Source organism: Engystomops pustulosus, chromosome 2 (genome assembly GCF_040894005.1).
Source record: "Engystomops pustulosus chromosome 2, aEngPut4.maternal, whole genome shotgun sequence".
NCBI lineage: Eukaryota > Metazoa > Chordata > Amphibia > Anura > Leptodactylidae > Engystomops > Engystomops pustulosus.
In genome coordinates this window covers 105605048-105626621 of record NC_092412.1, presented here as the reverse complement: position 1 = coordinate 105626621, position 21574 = coordinate 105605048, and the positions used below count along the sequence as shown (strand labels likewise).

Genomic DNA, 21574 nt, shown 5'->3' with positions numbered 1-21574 from the left:
GAAAGTCAAGGTACAAGTGGTGCAGACTTTGCATTACAGCAATAGTCTGGCCAAATATATGAGTTCACCCAGTGTAGCTGAGATGGCAATACACAAAAATAGAAACATTTTTTAGAAAAAATTAAGATTGCATTAGTTGTTCTTTTTCTGCTGTAACAATGTGTAAGTCCCCCTTAATAGTGGGGTATTATGGCTGTTGGTTACAAAGTCTGACTAAAACCTGATTGGATTCTTCAATTTTTGGAACTGACTCGCCAACATGGATGCAGAGCGTAGATGGTATCTGAGGGCCTTTACACATGGCTAAGTTTGCTACATGATGCTTGGACAGTTGGTCAGTGGGACCAACCATCCCAGACCCAACTTAGCTAAACTGAACTCATCATGTTATTTCCCTGTGACATCATTGGTGAGCGACGATCGTCAGGCAAATGATGTTGCGCACCACTGATTGTGAGTGTTACCTGTGGGAATGAGTGTCCGTGCCGAAACTGAACCATAGTAGATCCTTTCATCCCTACTCTTCGCCAGTACCATAGAAAGACACAATTCTACTTGTAGTATGTATCTACTAGCACAGCATCCAGTTGTACTTTGACTTTTAAGGCTAAGCATTTCCATTACTTTGTTTCCAGCCTATCCTCCATCATACCATATTTGTCTAGCAACATATTGGAGCCAGGATTGCTAAAGCACTACTATAGGTCACTGTGTAATGATGGCAAATATCTACTGTGTTTCTAATATTTTATTATCCATCCAGAGAGATCTACAGATATCTGCCATTGCTTCTCTGAAGGATACATTACACGAGTGTAAAGTAGTCTGATGAAGATCAATTATATACAGGTTATAAAATATCAGCTAATTGAATCTCAATGCCATTAACATTCTCTGCCTGAGAAAAGATAGGAAGGCGTACAGAAGAAGCTTGGCACCAGTGTCACTATTCAGTGCCGGCTGCTATACTCAAGAGACTGTATAGGAGAGTTTACTGGAAATATCACTTGGTTGTTAATGAATAATGCAAATTTCTACAACTTGATATAAGGGGACATATTGGGGCATATTTACTAAGGGTCCGCGGACGCATTTTCGTTGGTTTTTCTAACTTTTTCCGTTATGCGACGCATTTAACTGGGGTTTTTTGCACATGTGATCGGATTTTGGCGCAATCGAGCCGACTTTCATGCGACCCAAATCGGGGGCCATGGCCGTCGGACAACCCGACTGATTCGGACTAAGCGCGGGATTTAACAAAATTGTGTGGCAAGCCATGCACTTACATGCACCGGAAAAAGGTGGTGAACTCTGGCGGACCTGAGCGGGGAAGCGACACATGCAGGAAATTGGACGCATGATCTTAGTGAATCGCGGCAGCTCTGAATCCTCGTTGGACATTCCGGATCGGCGGCGTCAACGGGACGGGTAAGTAAATGGGTCCCATTGTATCTTGATATGACCACTGTTAAAACTTTGCATCTTCAATAAATAATTTGATTGGCCCCCTTCGCAATGCAACAACTTACTATTTGCATAAAAGCGAAAAAAACAGATATAACCAGATACAACTGCATAAAAGTGGTCCAGAATGCAAATCCTGACATATATTGCCAAAGCAGGCGTTATTTAGTTCTCTGGTTGGCAAATGTGGGTCCTATGTGTTTATGTACCGTATGTGCCAGTTGGTGCCCACAGCAGGATCTTTTGATAAACTAGTCCCTCTATGGATGTTTGGACAAATCTACTGCCAACTGCTAATTATCATACCCACCCCTATAAAAATTACAGCTGTGATGAAGAGAATTGTGTATGGCCACTTCTGCTTTTATCCAAAAACAGTGCCACGTCTATCCTAGTTTTTTGTGGTATTGCAGCTCAGCTCTGTTCTCTTTAAAGGGGTTGTACCAAGTTTGATTGTTAAAATCAAAATTGGTACAACCCTTTAAATTATCCCATGTATGCAGCTGGTTTTATACATGCATACTGTGAACTTTGGAAGAAAGTAGCCATGTTTTATTTTATAGTGTGGACAAGCGATTTAGGTTTTTTTTAAGAATCTACTTGTATTGTATTGCAGGAAATTTAGGATTTTGTTTAAAGATATATTAAAGTCAATACAGATATTAACAAAAATGAAGTGGGCTTGAGACTTCTTACACTCACAGCTTAAATAATAATTTTGTACGTTTGGAAGACTATTTTTATCTTGACATTGTCTTGTATTCCATCTGAACAATGCAATATGAAGCAATCCAGGACCAGTAGAGGCTCTATAAACCTTAATCCTTCCTGGTCCCTGCAGTGAGGCTTCCTTGTTAATCTCTGATCCATAGCCCATTTCCTTTTACACATTTAATGTTAAATCCTTGTGACTAAGCCTGAAACCTCATATTTGGAGAATATCCTAACACAGACAGACTTATATGGCTCTACACCCTGTGTGTTTTCTATCAGAGTGTGTGCATGGCTAATGCAAATAATCACTGAGCTATGCATTGTTGTGTAAATGGTTGTTGTTATTATAATTCTCATGTGCTCTGACATGCACTGTGAGCTGTGAGATCTTATATAGGGAGGTGTTTGCCTTTCCTAATCAAGTCCAGTCAGTTTAATTAAACACAGCAGGACTCCAAAGAAGGAGCAGAACCATCTCATGGAGGATCAGAAGGAAACGAATAGTGTGTAAGTTAAATATGAGTGTCACAGCGAAGGGTCTGAATACTTCTGACTTTGTGATATTTTAGTTTTTCTTGTTTAATAAATTAGCAAAAATATCTACATTTCAGTTTTTTTCTGTCAAGATTGGGTGTAGAGTGTACATTAATGAGCAAAAAGAGAAATGTTTTGATCTTACCAATGAAATAAAGATTAAAAAAGTTATAGGGAGTCCGAATAATTTCTGTACCCACTGTAATTTTGATAACAGAATCTGAACTAAATGCCCAAACCAACCAATCACCATGCAGATATCCTATTTTTTTTAACGCTGAATTTATTATTGGAGCATGAATGATTAAGCTGATTCTTCTTTGAAGAGGTCATATGGAAGGTTGTACGTGAAAAAGCTTTTTCCACCTACTTCTATGAAACTCTCTAGGGCTTATGCTCTTCTATATAAGTCTGGATTCATCAGGAGGTATCTTTGCAGGCCTGACTAAATAATAGCCAGTACTGTTTGACTATAACTCCTAATATAGGTTGTTTAATAAGCGTCTAATATAGGGAATCTACCACCTCTCCAAATGTTGTAATCTGCTGGCAGCATGTTGTAGAGAAAGCACTGTATAAACATTTCCTATTTCTGTCCATTATGCCTGATATTTCCAGATTACAATGTGTGCACTAACTGCCTCATTAGCATATATAATTATCTAGGAATATCTTGGAAATTGCGTAACAGGCAGAAATAATAAAGTTATTTTTAAAATTTTTGAGTGCATTTATAGATTTGTGTCTGTCTACTCAACAAAACTCAACAAAACCTCGTGTCCTATTTCTGGCTCAGACAGCCTTTTTGCTGTTGTTGTCAAGTGAGCACACTGCATGTCACAGTCTTTTTTTTTCCACAGTGTACATATAAAATTTGTGCAGATTTACATTTCATTCATTTTCACTGGCAAGAACATACCATGGCATGGCTGTGGATGTACAGTCAGCACCATATCTTGTCTAGTCTATCATCTATTCTGTAAATTAAAGCTACAAATATCCATGGTGTTAAACAAAATTGCCAGTAAAGCAATGCAAGTCAAAGTAATCTACAAAATGAACATCCAAACATAATAAAGCTTTAACCTTAAGTGACTGTTAGTGACTTGGTAGAACCTGCTGGATCAGACGGCAGCTAAGCTAGATTTTCTAGTTTCATTCATTTCATTTCACTTAACAGCAAAGTCAAACAAACTGCTTCCTCTAGTGTAAAACACGACAACAGCAAAAACCGTACACTAACATTCAACCTGAGCCTGTGTGATACCTGCAGACTGCGGCCTATGTTGGTCTTTAGGATCACTTGAAAAAAACTTTTGTTTTTGGGCTTACACAGGAGGGGGGGGGGGATAACAAGTTTATGGATGAAGAGAGTTGCACCAGTCACAAGAATAAGACTCCAGCAACCTGGAGAATGGAGGGCCTGTTCTCTTTAATGGGTGGAGTATTGAAAATTGCTGAACAATTCGCCCAGCTGGCATGCACATAGACAATGAATGGGAGTGCAGGTATTGCCCAGCGCCGACCTGCAGTACCTGCACTCTGAAAGTATTGAATGGAGTGGCAGGATGTATGCACATGCTCTGCAATTTTCCAACACCAACACCACAACCATTAGTGAAAACAGGACCTCCATTCTCTGGATTCCTTGGGGTCTGTGCTCACGATGGGTGGGAGTCCCAAAAGTTTGTCCGTCACCATTTAGCTTGTTAGCTTCAAAACTTGGAACAACCAAAAATATTTTTATTTTATAGGTTAAACTCAGATTTAAAGTTTCTCAATGGTGCTTTGATTTGTAATGCAATGACCCATCTTGACTACGTGGACAGCTATCAAATCCTTGGTTTAAATAGTTTGTAAGGGTCAAAAAGGACAGCAGTTGATAAAGTTCATCTCAGTACTTTCTTGTGGTGTTGACTAAATATATCTGTCATGTAGAGTAAAAGGAATGTGTAATATACACAAGGTGTTCTAGGAAGCAGTGGTAGTGGTGTGTATGTCAATCTTACTTTGGGCTAATACATACATTAATGTTATGTGAAACCACAGTTTTTTGACTGTCCCAGTTCCCCAACTGTCACCCCTTGCCCAAAGGGCACAATCTCTAAATTGATTACTCTGACCGTTTCATTTTTGAATGCCAGCAAGAGCGAGGAGGAGGTGGTGGTGGCCAAGGTACATGTGCTGCGGGGCGTGGGTTCAGCAATTAAATAAATTAAGATGTTTCTGGAATCTAATAAGAGAGATGAATAAACCAGCACCCGCTGCATATATAAAAAAATGTAAAGTATACAAGCTTGCATGATGCTAAAACTGACCACAATGGGATCGGTTTTCGAATGCCTGCAATGTAGTGATGATAGTTTGGGGGGGGGGGGGCTGTCAAGACGCATGATAAATTCCCTTTAAGCCTTGGACACAGTCTCATGGGTCTCTGTGGAGAACCAAGCAAAGTCAAGTAGAAATGAAGGAAAGATGAGTGAGGAAAATGTTTATATTACTTAGTGACTACCATTAAATTATAGGTAAACAAGTAAAATTGCATTCAAAATTTCTAATAACAGATTCTGAAAAGAATTGGCTGTCCTCTTCTGTGAAAGTAATATAATGGGGCTTATTTATTAATGGTCCACGGATTGCACTTTCGTCGGATTTTCAAAGTTTTCGGGATTTGTGTAGATGTGACAGGTAATTAACTGGGGATTGTGTCGCATGCGATCGGATTGTGGCGTAGCTGCGCCGGCTTTCATGCAACAGAAATCGGGGGATGGGCTGTCGGATCATTCGGACTGAGTGCGGGATTTAAGATTCAAATTGTGTCGCTAGACAATGCACTTACATACACCGGGAAGAAGAAGGTGAATTCTGTCCGACCTGAGTGGGGAAGCGACACATGCAGGATATTGGGCGCACAATCTTTGTAAATTGCACCAGAGTGCATTATCGTTGGACACTCCGTACTCCCTACTTGGGGGCCATTACGAAGTCTTGGGGTCAAAATCAGGACAGAATACTGTGTAGGACCACAAAGGGCATTATATAGGGAAAGAATGATAAAGGGCATTTTGCAGTGTGGGGAATAGAATGGGGGGGATGTTACAGCATGTTATGCTAGGGAACATTATTTTCAGGAGGCCCTCTCTGTGTAGCAGCATTGCAGTATTTGGTGGGGCGGTGTTGGGGAAAGCTGCAGGATAACACTACTAGGGGACCAGGATGTATGGTACAATGTAAAAGTGAAGAGCATACTGTAGCATTTTATTAAGAACAGTACAGTCTGTACTATGTGCAGTTACCTGTGTAGTGTACAAGGGGGCGCCAGATTTCTGCCACATGTTCTTCATGTATCTGGCGCCCCCTGCACTGCTTCAACATAGTGCACCTCTTTTTTTGTTGCACCTTTAACATGGGGTGTGCAGCACACTTCTATCAGACTTTTGATGTTAAATGTGAAACGGTCTGACTGACCACCGGAACACCCCCTTCAGTGCAGAAATATGTGTCGCAACACAAAATGGTCACGTTTGAAAGACACTTTATGTGCAAGCAGTTTACACTAGAGAGAGCGTGCAAAGTCCAACCGAAAGCTGGCACACGGCCCTTTATAAATGTGCTCTACTGTCTGTGTGGTTAACTCCACGGGGACAATGTGTGGCTGGGAGATGAGACATGGTATTATTTACCTAATAGAGAAAATAAGAAACAAGCACAACTACAATCCGAGGGCACATTGGTCCACATTTATCAAAAACAGTGCAGTTTGCCTGAAGATAGTGTAGATTGAAGCAGATTCATGAATTATGGCGCACATTCTTCATGAATCTGGCACTCCTTGCACTGTCCCGACAGAGTAGACCAACTTTTTTTTGGTGCACCTTTAACATAGGGCGTGCAATTCAATTCTGATCTGATCTATAAATGTGACGCTGTCTGACTCTGGAAGGGGCTTTAATAAATGTGGGACATCATATGCAGTGGCAGCAGCAGTGACATATAATGGTGGCAGATACAGGACCGGACGCTACTGAGAATCCGGTACATAAGAATTTGAGCTCCTGCTACCCTAACAATGCCCCTGCTACTTACTGTATATGAACAGAAATAATATATGATAGTGAGACCTCATGGGCATTTTTTCCAGTTGAATGTAATTTGGTGTATTTTGTATGTTCATTTGATCTCATCTTTGTGAACCCCTTACTGAATGTACAGCACCATGGAATTAATTGTGCTCTATACATATATGATAATTAATTAACATCATTATAAATAATAATGTAAATGCTGAGCTCACATACTCACCACTGTCACAGCATCATTCAGCAAGGATTCTCCAAATACTAAAACGTATAGTTGTTCATTGACTTGAATGTTTTCAAAAACTGCTAGAACAGCCACAGGGTCTACAGCTGAAATCAGGCTGCCAAAAAGCAGGCATTGTAACAAATTGATGTTTAGTAGCCCAAAAGCTTCAATCTGACAAATCCCAAACAAAGATAGGCCAATCCCAAACGCGTTCCAAAGAGTGCCCACCACAGCATATAAAAATATTGTGCCCACATTGTCAAAGAATGGACGTGTGGGGAGAAAGTAACCTGCATCCAGCACAATTGGAGGTAGAAGGTACAGGAAGAAGACATCAGTTTTCATTGCAGGAGGAGATTTTTCATTAACAGCAAATATAATCCCGCCAAGGAGAAGTCCAATCAGGATGAGTAGGCAGCTCTCTGGTACTATGGTATGCAGTTTGTGGTACAGATGGAAACCTGTACAGAAAAGGGAAAAGTAAGCAGTTATAAGATGTTGTGTCATAAAGCAGGATCACACCATATTTCCATCAGTATGCAGAAGGGTATCATCAGAACTACATGTAATTTAAAGTTTTTGGAGAAACATGTATGTACTTCAGAATATAGTTATGACTTCCAATGAGGAAGTTACCAAGGCATTCTGATAAATTACCCAATGTTTTACATCAGCTCAAAGGCAGAATATAGTTATGACTTCCAATAAGGAATCTGCTCAAAGGCAGAATATTTAGTCCAAAGTACCGTGCACTATGCACTTTGTCTTTGACAGGTGCCCTTTAAATATTGAATGTCAGTCTGGTAAAGTCTGAAGATACTTTGATATGCTGCAAGCTAGATCTTTTAATGAATATAGTGGATTGAGGGTTTGCCTCTGAAAAGAGCGGGTCTCAATCATGGGGGAATGCCTATGTATTACATGGTCGCTCACTGATTTCATGAGTGCCATGTGTAATTAGATTGACCTTAAATGTAAAAACGGAAGGTTCTGATAACTTTCCCCAAAAATTACACCTGAGCTGATTGTTAGTAATTACTGCCAAAACCCAGTGATCAGATCAAAAAAAGTTGGTATGGCCTTACCAAATAATTGAATGTCCAAAATGTTTTTCGATTCCGGTACAGGACCCATTTTCAGAAAATACAGACATAGTCATACATATAAAATAGACTTGTGACCAGGTGAGCACCGGAGGTAAGTATTACTTTTATTATTTTTAAGGGGCCTACTGTAGGACATTTTATTACAAGATGAGTGCATATTATTACTGGGGGAAGAGCTACTGGATGGGGCATGTCATTACTGGGGAAAAGCTGCATGGAGAGGGCTTCATAGGGCATAGTATTCCTGGGGAGGCTGCAAGGGGCATATCATTACTGGGTGAGGGCTGCATGGGGCATATCATTACTGGCAGAGGGCTGCATAGGGGCATATCATTACTGGGGGAAGGCTGCATGGGGCACATTATTACTGGGGGAGGCTGCATGGTACAGATCATTACTGGGGGAGGGCTACAAGGGGCGTATTTTTACTGGGGGAGGTTGCATGAGGTACTTCATTTTGTTAGTGAGGAAGGCTGCTGAGCATTTCATTACTCAGGGAGTCTATGACAAATGCATTTCCCTCTCTAGGCTTATACTCTAGTCAATAAATTTCCCAGTATTTTGTGGTAAAATTAGTTGCCTCGTCTTATACCTGGGTCGGCTTATTCTCAGGAAAATATACGGCACTTTGCAATCAGTTTATGTGGTAGCACAGTACTTCATCTTTTTCACTACTGTTGCTTCTGGCAAAGGTTTTTGTATACCTGCATGGGCTCCAACTCTGCAGAGAACTTGGCATTGTCCTCCACAATTGGGACATCCAGTTCTTAAATCCACCTGATGAAAAAACAGAACCCGCTAAACCCTGAAAATGCTCCCTCTGTCAACTCCTTCATATCATATAACAAGGTTACTGCTTTTTTGTATAGATGATCCATCAGTAGTATGCTTAGTAAGAGAACAGCACATTACTTTCTTAGTAGCTACATACAGTGTGGTCTTCCTGATGGGCCTTTTGGGTTCTGTATTGGTCAATAGCATGCTCTGCCCTGTTGTGAGAATGTGTTTGAAGGGCAGACACTGCCATTATAGTGTATGCTTACATACAGTACTGCACATTCCTAATATTCTATTGAAAATGAACCCTTTGGGATAGGTATCTACGCCATAGGGGGATAAACGACATCTCTTAAATTCTCCTATCAGATCTGTAGCTCAACAGGACCAGTACCTGTAGCTTGTAAAGTAAGCAGTTCTTTACTTGAGTTATATTGCACATCATAAAGAATCTGTTCCTTTACAAGCTTGGGTTTATCTAGGTTTCAGCCCTGGTCACACCTAAAGACACCTATGTCTGTCCACCTTCAGGGTGTGACAACTCCATTGCTCTTTCCATTCACAAAATGCAGGCTGCTGTATATTGCCATGACCCTTTACCAATTTATAAAGAGAACTCTTATGGTGAACTGTTAATATAGGGTGGACGTAAGGCTGCAACTGAGCTTGGGAACAAATATATTTTGTTGTTGTTTTGGGTATATCATAATATAAAGTGGGGCTCAAAAACTCCCTACTGCCCCTAATATGCTAATTAGCTAAAAGGACTGTGGGAAGTGTTGCGTCCTCGACAAAGCGTCTTACGTGAAACACGTGCCGGATCGGCTTATATGGTCTGTGTATAACATGTTTTTTGCTGCTCTTCTACATTGTTCTCCTATATTTGCGATCATGCTGGGTATATTTTAGTTTGTATAGAGTTGTTCTTATTTCTTGGGGATTAAATAAAATATATATTTTAATGTACTGTTATTTTTGGGTTTCCCTTTTTGGGGTTTACAGTGCAGTAGCATGTTTCACCCTCCCCCTGTTCCACGGCACTTGCACTAGTTGGGTCACATTAACAGTGTAAACTATATGATGCAGTGTGAGTTATTAGCTCAGTGTGTGAACGTCACTCCCATTAAAGCATACTCACAATTAATTGTACATTGTCATCTATATACTGTGAAGTAAGAACAGAAGATCTGCACACTACTCTTATATTCCTCCTGAAAAGTAAATACCACAATTATTTGTCCTCAGAAAGCTTTGGCATTACTTGTGGCCAACCACATATAAATAGATGGATAGGATAGTGAGAATGTGCTATTGAATAGTGATACAAAAGTCTCATCTAAAGATCTGTTGTCTAATTCTGTTTGCCAAATGAATGCAATTAAGAATTTATTTTTAATTCAATATTATTGTAGTTCATGGAATACATCTCAATTATTAATTTCTAAAAAATATTGTCAACAGATGCTAAAAGGGGGGGGGGCTAAATGGTACAGTATTAGCATTTGCTTCTTTTTACACCTCAAGGGGTTTCCCTGGTTATGGATATTGATGATCAATTCTTAGAATATATAATAAATTACACATTAATGATATAAGTGAAGGTTCAACACCTGTCAACCCTTCAATCAAACAGAAACAGACCTAACAAAGGGAATGTGTTATCCTATCACTACTTAGACACTGGAGCTATAATCTTACCATCCAGTCATTGATCCTATCATTAATTATTACTATTGTGAATTATGCAGTTGACAGATAGTTGCGGCACAATCTTCCAAAGTGTTACACCTTACTAATGTTGCATCTAATGGAGCTACATTATGCTCCTTCTGGATAACATAATAATAATAATTTGTATACAATATGACCTCATACATTGATATAGGTCTCTTATTACACGCAGAGATTATAAAGTGCCATAATGTAATGAGGATTATTCTATATAGTCTATATCAGGGGTACCCTGCTCCTTTCTATTATGTCTGCTCTGGGGTTTCCATTGTTATATATCTGCTCTTTGGGTCTCCAGTATTGTATGTCCGCCCTGGGATCCATTCTATTATTATATTTCTGCTCTGAGGTCTTCAGTATTATGCATCTGCATCAGGGTTCTCCAGTATTAAAGGGGGTTTTCCCACGAATGCAAGCTAGGCCCTATCTACGGCGACCTCCGTCAGCTCCATAGAGATGGTGTATTATTGTCTGCTCCATTACTCTGACAGAGCAACAAGGGGTCTGACGGAGGGACAAACAACAGATACAGGCTGAGAAGCGGAGTCAAACAAACCGGGTCAAAACCAAGATGATGGCAAAGGTACAGAATCATATAGCAATAGAATGGTCAGTAGGCAAAGCAGAAGTCAATACACAGAATAGCAAGAAACGCAATGGCAAGAGCACTAGATATCACAGGAGACTGAAAATGAAGGGGCTGGGCAGAATAAGGCAGTAATTGACACTACCTCCAGCACTGAAATTTCTGCTCTGAGGTTCTCCAGTATGGAATGTCTGCTCTGTGGTTCTCCAGTATTCCAGTCTGCTCTGTGGGCCTACTGTATTATACATCTGCTATAGAATCTCTATTATTATATGTAAGCTTTTGTGGGTCTCTAATATTATATATCTGAGGAAATAGTCATGAGGACTGTGCAATACCTGATATCTGATTACAAGGGGCTAACCCTTGCCACTAAAGAGTAGATAATAACCATCCCCATGTAGTCATGGGACCACAGATGCCAGAGCCACTATCTGTTATATTTGCACTATATTTGTCACTAAATAATCTCTCCTACTACCTGTAAGTTTGACTGTGGTAATATAAGCTTGACAGGGTTTACTTAAGAAGCCAAAAATGGCTTGAAAAAAATGTACCTCTGTCCATCCTTTCTAAAGGCAAGGGAGAGGTTTTGCTTTTACCAAGTTCCCGAATAATCCCTTTATCATAAAATAAAAGGAAATTCCCATCTTGGACATGAATGCATGGCCCGGATCTTTCTTAAGAATGGGGATCCACTGTCTTTACAATGTTTGAGGGACAATCAGGACAGATTCTAGCCTTTTTGCTGATGCAAAAACTTAATGATGCACACAAACACACACACACACACACACACACACACACACACACAGCAGCCTACACCTGATCCTGGCCATGATTTATCAAAGCTAAATTTGCTGCCGGACATCTTCGGCTCCCACATGCACATCTCCACACTGCGCCCCTAAAAAGTCACTTACAGAATAATGTCGCCTGGATAATAACGCTTACATACAGGAATCCCTAATTAATTAGCATTATAATTATTACTGATATTGATATATGCAATGTGTTTTGAAACCTACGGCGAACACACAAGTCAAAACTCATCAAAAAACACATATTTATAAGTGTGGGTGGGTTTGATGATGCGTTTTTACCAATGCGTTTCAAAACACAATAGAAACGTGTCATGTTTTTTAGTTTCAATAGAGGGACCTCGCTTTTTCCTAAACCACGATTATTGCCCCTTCACAGTCTATTTGTATTCAGCCCCCTCATAGTCTAACTAAATACAGCCCTCCCCCATAATTCTATACAGTCCCTATAGTAAATGTATATGAAGGATGTGGCCATTAATAAATTAATTAAACTAATACTCACTTACCTGTTCCCATGCCGCTGCTGTCTCCTCTTCCCCCGCCTCTTCTTCTATGCAGGCGGCGTGTGATGACATCACCACACACACTTTCTTGGTCTTCTGGATCATACAGAGCACCTAAGACAAACAGGTCTGCCCTGCATATCAATGACATCTGTGTCTCAAAAACACAGATGTACTTGACATGTCTCGCATAGTATGGACTTGCCAGCAACAGATCTATATTCATGGTGGGCAATTCAGAAGACACATTTGTCCACATTACAAACAGCAACTCTGCCGCCACCCCTCAGGGCTCAGTTATCTGCCGCCTAAGGTGGTATTTTCATCCTGCCTCACAGCAGATGCAGCCCTGAGTGGCTCTATTTTATGCAATTATTAAAAAATAGCTGCACTTTCCAAAAACCAAGTTTCCCAAATAATTTCATATCAACATGTAGTCATCCTGACTCTCACATCCACTAGATAATTATGCCTTTCTATATTGGAGTACTTAATCATTGTGAACTCTACTTTGCAGTGAATAAGGAGTTAACAAAACACAGTAAAAATAATAGTGTGGGTTTAATCCCATGATAGGTGTCATTATCAGTTCTTTTCTGTGATACACAGTGCTCAGTCATTGCAGCCTCAATCGGACAAGCACAAAGGTGTGTCAGAGAAACAGAGCCTTCTGCGGCTCCCCAGTGATAATGAGGCCATTCAGCTAAAGTGGAGCTCCATTTTGGTGCCAGTTTTATGAGAACTTGCCATTCTCTTATCTAACCTCATTGCCAGGATCAATCCCTTTTAAGTGATTTTAATCTGATCATTTTCAGGACTGCAGGGAATTCAAAAATGTTCAGCTGCCCTTTATGTCAGCACTATAGACATGGCAGGCATAAGCTTAGATGAATGGTTTATGTACATTGTACCAAACTGTAGTGTATAATATAGTGTAGATGCTGGCTGCTTCCTTTCAAAAACAGTGCCACACCTAACTACAGGTTGCAGTTGGTATTACACCATAGCTGCATTCCATTCAATTACAGTAGTGCTCTGGATGTTTAAACTTACTTTATCACAGCTTTATACATGTCAAGAGTGCCGCCAGACACCCACAAGTCTACAGGTTTTAGAGATGATAGTGCCACGGACTGCAGAATATGCATATATGGGGGTAGACAGTTGAAATAGATTAAGAGTTGAAAAAAAGTAATGGTAAGAGCAAGGCTGGAATGCAGATCATTAACAGCTAATTAATATAATGAATTATATATGGCACGGCTGCACCACCAGCTGGCATGAATTCCATGCATCATATTTCAAAATTATTCAGGGAGTCTCATTCCTGGGACTGTGCTCTGCTGGAGCATGGTCATGGGGCTCCAGCCTAAAGATTACAGAATTGATGATAAAATCAAAAATGGGAGGGGATCCATATCCTGGGACACGTGGTACCTATTTCTTTGACTTGGACTACGGGCAGTCCTCAGGGTGCGTTCACACGTTGCAGTTAAAACTGCTTCGCAATCAGCTTTGAGGTGGTTTTAGGTGCAGTTTTGTCAATTGAACGGGTGAAACACATGAACTGAACGAGTGAATGACATTTGTGGAGCAGGTTTTCCCTTCAAAATCAAATTCACTCGTTCAGTTCATGTCTTTCACCTGTTCAATTGACAAAACTGCACCTAAAACCACCTCAAAGCTGATTGCGATGCAGTTTTAACTGCAAAGTGTGAATACACACTCACCCTCTTTCCTCTTGGGTATGATAGTGTGTTAGTGGAGACCTTCTATCCTGTTTGCTCTCTGTACTTGGGAATGGGTATTGTATTAGCTTAGAGGATTATTATGTTATACCTGTCATGTATATAAGTTACATCAGCCAGTGTGTTGATGGTGCTCAGCTCATAGCGTTATGGCCCCCTGCGAAGCGGTGTAAGTCGAAACCGTATATTTTATAATTGTAGATCCAGACAAAATTTTTTTTTGCCCCAGTGACAATTGGAGTTTCAACATTTTTGCTGTGATTGGACCACAGATTATCAATAAAGCTTAATTACAGACTCTTAACAGCTGATCATTGCAGCCTGGGACTAAAGTAAAGCATTCAGAGAGCTTCACCAGAGGTCACAGTGGGCAGAGGGGTCCGTCTGTAACTAGGGGTTGTCTGTAAGTCGGGTGTCCTTAAGTAGGGGACCACCTGTATGGACATACTGAAATATTGGAAGCCTCCAATAAGTAGTTATTTTAAAGCTTGCATTATTTGGCATGCAAATCAGGAATAGGTTTAATAATGTCAGTGGGTTTCCTGACATTTAAAGTGTAACCGTCATTTCAACAAACTTTTGATATGTTGTAGGGCAGGTAATTTTAAGCCCTTTTGCAATTGGATTAGTTACCCGAATCTTGCTCCTTTCACTTGCATTCTGCAGACTTCCCCCTGATATCAGTGATCTCTCAGATAGCTGTTGCTAGGCACATTCTGTCTTCACTGAGGAGCTGACTACGCACTCTCCTCTCTCTACTCTCCCTGCTGATTACCTCACAGCTCAGTGCTCCAGCACTCAGTCATGTGCTGACAGAAGCCCTCACTAATGTAATAACCAAAGAAAAAGGACTTACCAGTCAGTAGGCACTTTTCCGAAGCAGGACACAAGGAGAGTGAACTGAAATGCGTGATAATAGACCATATCCCTATACTCAAAAGAGGAGGCAATAGGGAAGCCATGCTTAGGAAATGTGAACTGAGATGGATAAAGAGATTGGGGACTTTACAGCCCCAATGTCTCAATATTGAATACAACTTAAGTGGACTTGTTTAAGTATGACTAAAGACGTATTCGGTGACTCTTGATAGTGTGTATGTGCCCATACGGGAAATGCCGCCTTGTGACTCATGACATAGCTCTCTTGCTAATTCTTCAGTAGGTTAGGTATAATCAGGAGAAGAATTCTCCACCAGTAAATATATGTACTTGTTTCTTAATACACTATAGCAACACTGTGTATAGAGGTGTATACTATTGTAAAATTATTATTTATGTTTTCCAGATTTATTGGGAACTTCTGACCCTCACCGAACGGATCTTAATCCCCCACATGTCTCGTGTCTTCCAATAACCTTAATCTGTCTTTATGCTTATTCTTAATATACATGTCGCTTATCACCACAATTGTTTATTTTGACCATTTGCTCCACACAGTTAACCGGTGATATGACCCTAAAAGGAGAGCGTTTGAGGTTTTTACCCCATTCTGTGACCCTGGCTCCAGTGAATACCGGGCAGGAGGAAGGGATGGACCAACGGTAGTCCAGTTCCTGGATGCCGGATGAAATCCCACGACTCCGCACAGAGTGTTGACGACGGTGTTAATACTGCCTATTTTCACTCATGGGTACCTGGTTTTGGAGAGTCACTATATTAGCTAAATCCTGATAGGGGTCTTCACTGTGAATGTGTGGTTTTTTCCCTCAAAGAATATGGCGACCGATGCACAGTTCACGAGTGCACATGCGCCAACTTTCCACATGATTTAGGTCCGATCACGTGACCATGCGCCAACATCACATGATTGAGGTCCGATCACGTGACCATTACAATTTCCGGTGACGTGACGAAGTTGCGACAGAAACACTGCTTGTCTGGCGCTCAGAACCAGCTGTTTATTATCTGCCATTTATGTTTATGAATGAAAAGCCGAGACAGGGGGCGGTCCGATTGCTGATGGGAGGGTATTTATCTGTTTACTATTTTCTACACATGCATCGTTCACTGATATAATGTTTTTATTTCACTATATTAAACACAATATTGAACTTGGTATAACACTCTTTCACTTGTATATATGAAGTTTTTGTACTTTGTTAACTCTGTAATGTAATTACTATGGTCTGATTGTTGACCAATGAAATGTAAGGTTGGCCCTTATATGTGTGTTTACTGGCCATACTCACTATGCTTGATAAAGGCTCTGTATGAGCTGAAACGTTGCACATGGAATAAAGATACCCCATCGTTTTTGATCACTATTCTGGAGTGCTGCCTGCTTTTTGGAATTATACTTTGAAGACGCTCTTGCCAGAGTGTCAAGGACTTTGCACCCAACTTAGTTGCTGTGCTGCTCTGGACTTTCCCACACTAATGTAATAACCAAATACCTATACTCTCTCTCAGCTTTCCCTACACTTATCTCTCCCTCAGTTTTCCCTACACTTATCTCTCCCTCAGCTTTATCTACACTTATCTACACAGACACAAACTTCAGAACGATCACAATTCCCCCTCCCCCATCACCTCATACTCCACAGCAGGAAATGGCAGAAAGACCCTCCAAGTCTACATACTGATCTCTCATGTGCTGTGTTGAAGGGATAGATAGATAGATAGATAGATAGATAGATAGATAGATAGATACAAAAAGTAGAGTTCAACTCTGCACAGCTTTATGGAACCCCTAATGAGGGGGGATGCAAAGCCCGCCAAGGTCCTGGCTTGGTCCATACGCAGATACAATTTGGAAAAAGCTAGCAGCACTTCAAAGGTAGAATTCAAAAGTTGGTGATCTTTATTGAGGCAAGTGGCAATGTTTCGGTGTTGGACACCTTTTTCAACAGCGAGTGCTGCTCGCTTTTTCCAATTTGTAGATACATAGATAGATAGATAGATGGATATGAGATAGATATAAGATAGATAGAAAAATAAAATGAACGGCACTCCAGTAGTAGTGGAATAACACAAGTGGTGTTTATTTCCATACTGCTACATTTCAGCTTCCTCCGAAGCCTTTGGTGTGCCGTTCATGCATCGACTTAAATTTTTGTGTTTTGCAGTGCCGCTAAAAAACTTTTCTATGTCTAGATAAATAGATAGATACGATAAGAAAGCACACTCAATGTGTTGACCAGGTGGGTGCAGGCGCCTAAGGACTGGGCCTCAAGTTCTCCAAACATAAATGCAAGAAAATGAGCAGCACTCCATTTGTAGAGTAAACCAAATGTGGTTCTTTTTATTCCATCACAAGGGACAGAAGCGACATTTCGGCCCTGGAAGAGCCTTTTTCAAGCCCTTCCAGGGCCGGAAGGTTGCTACTGTCACTTATTTGGTTTATACTACAAATGGAGCGCTGCTGATAGATAGATAGATAGATAGATAGATAGATAGATAGATAGATAGATGACTAGATAATAGATAGGTAGGATAAACATAGATATATATATGGGAAGAATAGATAGATATTAGATAGATAGATAGATAGATAGATAGATAGATAGGGCAAGATAGATAGATAGAAATGAGAAAAATAGATAGATAGATATGAGATAAATGATAGATAGATAGATATGAGATATATATATATATATATATATATAGATAGATAGATAGATAGATAGATAGATAGATAGATAGATAGATAGATATGAGATAGTTATGGGATAAATAGATAGAAAGATATGAGATAGATATAGATAGATATTAGATAGATAGATAGATAGATAGATAGAAGATAGCTCTGGTGTCATTGGTCAGCAGCAGACGCTTGTGATGAGGTGACAGTTGTCAGGCCCCGTCCCTCCATCTTGCTGATTGTACTTTTTTGAGAGCTGGAAACCATGGTTGCTATAGCCAAAAAAAGATACTAAATGAGGACCGAGAGGCAAAATATTTTGAGGAATGATTGCCAGGGAGCAGAATTATGTTTTTTTGCTCAGAATGATGGTTACACTTTAAGTTATTCAAAGGGGTAAGGTATCTTCCTGCAGTCTTCTAATCATAGAAAAACTCTTAAAATTATTCAATTGCATTATGGAAACTGAAGTTATACAAAAAGCTAATATTTTCCTTAGACTCAATTTTAGAGAGAATATCTTGGTATTTATCTTTACTGGATGTTGTAGGTAGGGCTTTATTCTTCGTGCACATTGACAGTGGCACTAAAGGGCATTTGACATATGAGGTATTGCCACCAGTCACCGGCAAAAGAAGTCTAAAAATAAACATGCCATAACATAGTATTATACATTAACCTCCCATACTAATGCGTGTCCTAGCCTGGCATACATGCTCACAGACTGCAGGGGAGGGGGACCCGTTCTACTAAATAGCTTTCCAAATGTCAATCATACTATCAATGTTAAGACAGATCAGTAATAGAAAGACATTAAATCTACTCACCAATTTTTGCCAGGGAAGCCAGCAGAATCCATAAAGTAATCTCAAATGGCACCTGGACATGGGGGTAATCAAGAGTGAAGACTGACAGCCGAGTCTCTGACGTGGTTGCCCCATGCCCTGTGCTGGTCTCTGTATTGGTGCCAGGAGATGAAGTAGTTAACCGGGCAAATGTGATGATACAGATGGGCAAGGAATACAGCAAGCATCTGCGTAGTTGTTGCTTCATGATGTATCACTGTAATTCTAGTTATAAGCAAACAGATGTGCCCTGTTCACTATATATGGCAGGGTTGTGCGGGCACTAGCACCATCCCTGGCAATACTAGATGACTAGAATCAGTGCCAGCAACTCACGTAAAGAACTGATTCAGAGAGACCTTGCACTGACTTCCTTCCTAGTCTCCAGGAGTCTCATAGTGAGAACAGGTGCTGAACATGCTACCCTCCCCTTTAAGACTGGCACAGCCCAGTAACTCAGCCCTAACCCCGCCTGCCTGACAAGGAGCTGTGTGTTATACAACCTGGTGTCATTCTGTCCTGTGTGCAGGACTCTGCGCTAAGTGACAAAAGGAGAATATAGCAAGTAATCTGGAAATAAAGGAAAGGATGGGGCTCTGTAGCTGAGTCGCCTTGTCAGCTTTTTTCTGGATTGCAGTTGACTGTAGAGATTCAGGCAAACTAGACTGCGGGGTTTCAGGAAAGCTGGATAGTTGTTCCATGATTCTTCTCTTTCTTTGATTCCTTTGTTCTTTACTGAGGGTCTTGTCGGACAGCCAAGTCACAGCGGTTGTTTCACTGGAATGCAGGGCTACAGAAAGCTGTGTCGTAGGGTTTCAGGAAAGCTGGGTGGTTGGCTCTTTCAACATTACCTTTTACTTCACTGATACCTTTGTACTGTATTGTAGGTCTATGATTACATCTATGAATCACTGCAGTTGTTTTCCTGCAGGGTGCATAAAAAGCTGTATACCGGTAGTTTCTTTATAAAATCATTGGGTGTTATTTATCTTAATTTTTCTTTTCTAACATTTGCGACTTTTTGTGAGCATTTGCAAATTTGCTGAAAAATTGACAACATTTTTACTTGCCCAGTAAAATTAGCTGTTGTTCCTGATTTATTTTTCTTCAGAATCCAGATGTGACCATTAATATTTACTGTGCACTGTAAATGCAGCAAAGTTTTATCAGAAAAAAGAGGGATCTGAAAGCCCTTTCTGTAGGCAGCTAGGCTAGTTGCCAGATAGGAATCAAAACTTTTACCTGCAGTCTCAGGCAGACCTGGACATGCTGCAGTCAGTGCTTTTTTACCTTTAACAAAGGATCAAGGAGGTATGGACCACTCTTACTGTACCGCAGGGGACCTAGAGGAAAGCTATGATGATAATCTCAATTTCTCCTTCTTAGTGGCCTCAGGATATTTGTACGGTTGAAAGCTGTGCCAGAGCAAGGAGCAATAAGTTACTGCTTAAATTGACATGTTGGTACTTTGCGATAAGTAAGTGGGTATTGGATGAAGTTTGGGCACTCGGTCTCTGATTTCAGAGATTTTCGTCCTGAAAAAAAAGACATCTTACACAGCTCCTCTGCACACAGAAGTATGAAAAAGTTATTAGCTTCAAAAGATGGAGAAACAACATTTTTTTTGTACACATGGGGGGTCATTTACTAAGGGTCCGATTCGTGTTTTCCCGACGTGTTACCCGAATATTTCCGATTTGCGCCGATTGTACCTGAATTGCCCCGGGATTTTGGCGTACGCGATCGGATTGTGGCGCATCGGCGCTGGAATGCACACGACGGAAGTCGGGGGGCGTGGCCGAACGAAAACCCGACGGATTCGGAAAAACCGCCGCATTTAAAAACCGAAAATGTGTCGCTTGGGAATCGCTTACCTTCACCTGGTCCAGCTCGGTGTATTCCGCCGCGTTCAGATGATTTTCAGCGCAGCAGCGCCACCTGGTGGACGGCGGAGGAACTACCTTCATAAATCCCGTCCGGACCCAAATCCTGTTCAGAGAACGCGCCGCTGGATCGCGAATGGGCCGGGTAAGTAAATCTGCCCCATTGTTTTAATTTTTGATGTATTAATGTATTAAGAATAAAGTATATATAAAGTAAATAATTTTTTATCAACTTCCCAGTTCACGACATGGGATAATAACGTCACTGAGAAGTAAAATTTGTTATGTAGAAAATTAACCCACACACAGCTCACAGCTCTGTACACGGAAAAATAAAAAAGTTATAGATTTTTGAATGTGGGGAGTAAAAAAAAAAATAACTCTGCCACCTTAAGGGGTTAAAGAATGCAAGAAATGCTGCAAGGGTGGACATTTTCATAAACCGCAAGGAGGCATCTGGTTCAGCAAGCTGTAGAGGAAAAGTTGAAGTTGTTAAGCTTGATGTATTCCATGCAGGCACATGGCAGCTTGGTGCCCTAGGCAGAAAGGCAAAATTGAACCATCACCCCCTAACCCCACACACTCTGTATAATTGTAGAAACAAAGCAAAATTAGGGCCATTTCTGATGTAAAAATAGAAATGGCCACCTTCCCCATTAAAAATCATAAGAGCGATATCTAATGAGCCAACTATGCTATGGGATCATCTACAATTAGGCCTACCAGCAGTAAATATAGTGCAAATAGAAAAATATGTCCATAGAGCAAAAATACTACAGATATAAAACTATACCTAAAATGTATATACCACAAATATAGATATATACAGTACAGTAAATATATGCAGTAAATGCATTTATTCCAGCAATTAATATACCAAACTCATAGATACCAATGACTATGCCACACATATAAATATTTACCATCAATGAATAAATAGAACACATAAAAATATTTTGCACATCTCCACACCA

General features: G+C 40.5%; 1 protein-coding gene across 1 annotated transcript in view; it reads right to left on the bottom strand.

The window, feature by feature from the left end:
• Positions 1–19134, bottom strand: part of LOC140118241 (sodium/hydrogen exchanger 2-like) — a 64019-nt gene extending 44885 nt beyond the window's left edge. Inside the window, exons 1-2 of the mRNA XM_072135883.1 lie at positions 18700–19134; positions 7015–7478 (exon numbers count right to left, since the gene is read on the bottom strand). Coding sequence (XP_071991984.1) covers positions 7015–7478; positions 18700–18925 — 690 coding nt within the window. The 5' untranslated portion in view covers positions 18926–19134. The remainder of the gene's footprint in view (positions 1–7014; positions 7479–18699) is intronic.
• Positions 19135–21574: the final 2440 nt, after the last annotated feature.